A 2,244-nucleotide genomic window follows, 5' to 3' on the forward strand; every position below is an offset into this window, starting at 1 on the left:
TGGACTTACCATACACCCTTACTACTCTCTCTCTCTGCCTCTCTCTGTCTATATCTTTTTTGTCCGTGAGAGTGATTCTATTCCTTACCGTCGCAATGGTGCAGATGATGCAGATTTTGCAGGCTATATGAAATATTATATATTTAAAAATTGTATTTTATTTTTACTAATCATCATGAACCTATTAGCCGAGATTGCTCGATTACAAATTAACCTACAAAAGTTTTTTAAATTTACTTTATTTATATGTTTTTTATACCAGCGGCAGATGAATCTATTTGATGAGAGTTTAATTAAAAAAATCGATACTTTAAATAGTTAATCGTAGATTAATTAAAAAGCAAATTATAACTTCAGTTTATCACTTCTTCGTCGCTTCTTTGGGACGAATTAGCATCTTAGCTTCTTTCAGGTCAAACAATGGGTGAAACAATTTTGGTTGATTGAAGTTACTGCATAAAAAAATAGTAATTTAGTATATTCCATCAAAAGGGTAAAATTTTTAATGCTTACCAAAGCTGACAAGAGTTGTACCACCAGCCACCTTTGAACTCAACTGCACAATTGCCACTGCCAAAATCGTTGTCACGATCGAATGTTGAGAATTTCATGTTTTCAGCGTATCTCATCGAATCTATAAAAATAGTTTCGCTGAATTTACCCAAACTCAGTGCGTATCCATTGTCTTCATCAGATATTTTGAAGTCGTCATAACCAGCGTAGAAGACACTTCCATTCACAGCAACCAAATGTATATAAAGTTCGAATCGCTGCAAGCTCGTGATACGATGAATTTTCTCGAGTCCCAGGAAGAAATCACTCTTATAAGAACCGAAACCTTTGCGATACGTTGCCCAATCCCTATTGAAACTCTCATTTCCCCCAACTCGTTGTTGTATTACAATCCATCCAGGACCAGCTATCTGACTATCACATAAAACATCGAAGAAACCTACGCCAGAAACATTGAGTTGATGAACATCTGAATCTTCAAAAGGGATGCATGTTGTGGGACTTAACTTATCAAGTTCAGATTGACATAAGTGATTTTCTTTATCTTTCATTATTAATTTAGTTTGACTTTCTTCCAATTGTAACTCTACTTTTTTCTGTTGTTTTCTGATATTTTCGGGTGTCGTATTCAATTTGTTGATTACTGCACGACATAACTGAATATCTTTTCCTTGCTTTATTAATATAGATTTACTCTTCTCTAATTTCAACTCAAGTGTTTTCTGATGTTCTGTAATATTTTGGATATTTTCACTTAATCTCTTTATATTTTCAAATTTTTCAATTAAAATAGAATTAAGATTTTTTAATTCAAGTTCGCCATATTCTAAGTTGGTGGATTTATCAGCTAATTCTCCTTTTAATTTCACAATAATATTTTGTTTTGAATTAATTTCAGATTCGAATTTATGAACTTTATTTTGACACGATTGCAAATCGTTTTCCCCTTTAAGTACTTTGTTTTTATACTCATCTAATAGAGCTGCCTCCTTCATGAATTTTTCATGAATTCTTACAATTTCATGATACTTTTCCATAAGATCGGAATTTAATTCATTTAACATATTTGCCTTAATTTCTCTGTCTTCTAAGTCATTTCTAACCTGTCTAAAAAAATCTAGCATAGGTTTCACGGTTTCATAGGTCTGACTGCAGCATTTTTCTGCCATTTGTCCGTCGGATTCATTCGTCTGATAAGAAGAAACAACAGGTAAACATTCTTAGCACTCACTGTACTACACTGCTTTAAGTAATTGTTCTCACCTCTTTGAAGGCAGATGTGGCCAACAAGAATATTTCAAGTACTGTTAAGAAAATAACTGTTTTGATTTTTATTTTGCACATTTTGAATATTTCGACTGCTCGCGGAAAAGATAAATTTGAAACTAAAAGTTTAATTTAAATCGACGAAGAATAGTGCTGAGTGCTGTATGAATTTGGGATTAACACGTGATCAACGGATGAGCGTTCAGCCCAAAAGTTCTTAGCGGAAGACGCATGTCTAATAGAAGATTCTTGCTAATGGTTGGATTCTTTTGAGTGATTTCTTAGAATTTTGATTATATTTAAAATTAGAAATTTGTGAAGTGTAAAATTTCAATGTATTAAATATGGGCAAATCAAATCCCACGTGTCGCACGCTACATTCGCACGATTTTAGCTAATGAAAATAAATTTTTTGGGGGGTTTTTTAAAGATTTACCGTAAACTTTTGTTAAGTGTTTAAAGTGA

General features: G+C 32.6%; 1 protein-coding gene across 1 annotated transcript; it reads right to left on the minus strand.

Moving 5' to 3' along the window:
- Window positions 1-243: 243 nt before the first annotated feature.
- LOC117568363 (ficolin-2-like) lies at window positions 244-1,064 on the minus strand. Its single transcript, XM_034248964.2, has 2 exons — window positions 514-1,064; window positions 244-452 (listed from the first exon to the last, which is right to left on the minus strand). The coding sequence occupies exons 1-2, from the start codon at window positions 1,062-1,064 to the stop codon at window positions 362-364; spliced, it is 642 nt and encodes a 213-aa protein (XP_034104855.2). The 3' UTR covers window positions 244-361.
- Window positions 1,065-2,244: the final 1,180 nt, after the last annotated feature.

The sequence above is a fragment of the Drosophila albomicans genome, chromosome 3 (genome assembly GCF_009650485.2).
Source record: "Drosophila albomicans strain 15112-1751.03 chromosome 3, ASM965048v2, whole genome shotgun sequence".
Taxonomy (NCBI): domain Eukaryota; kingdom Metazoa; phylum Arthropoda; class Insecta; order Diptera; family Drosophilidae; genus Drosophila; species Drosophila albomicans.

What these genes read in the sequence shown, in the direction of transcription:
- LOC117568363 (XM_034248964.2), bottom strand. Translation starts at nt 1,064, where the DNA reads ATGAAAGATAAAGAAAATCACTTATGTCAATCTGAACTTGATAAGTTA. An exon ending in TACAACTCTTGTCAGCTTTG is followed by an intron (nt 453 to 513) that starts GTAAGCATTAAA and finishes TTTTTTATGCAG; the next exon opens with TAACTTCAATCAACCAAAAT.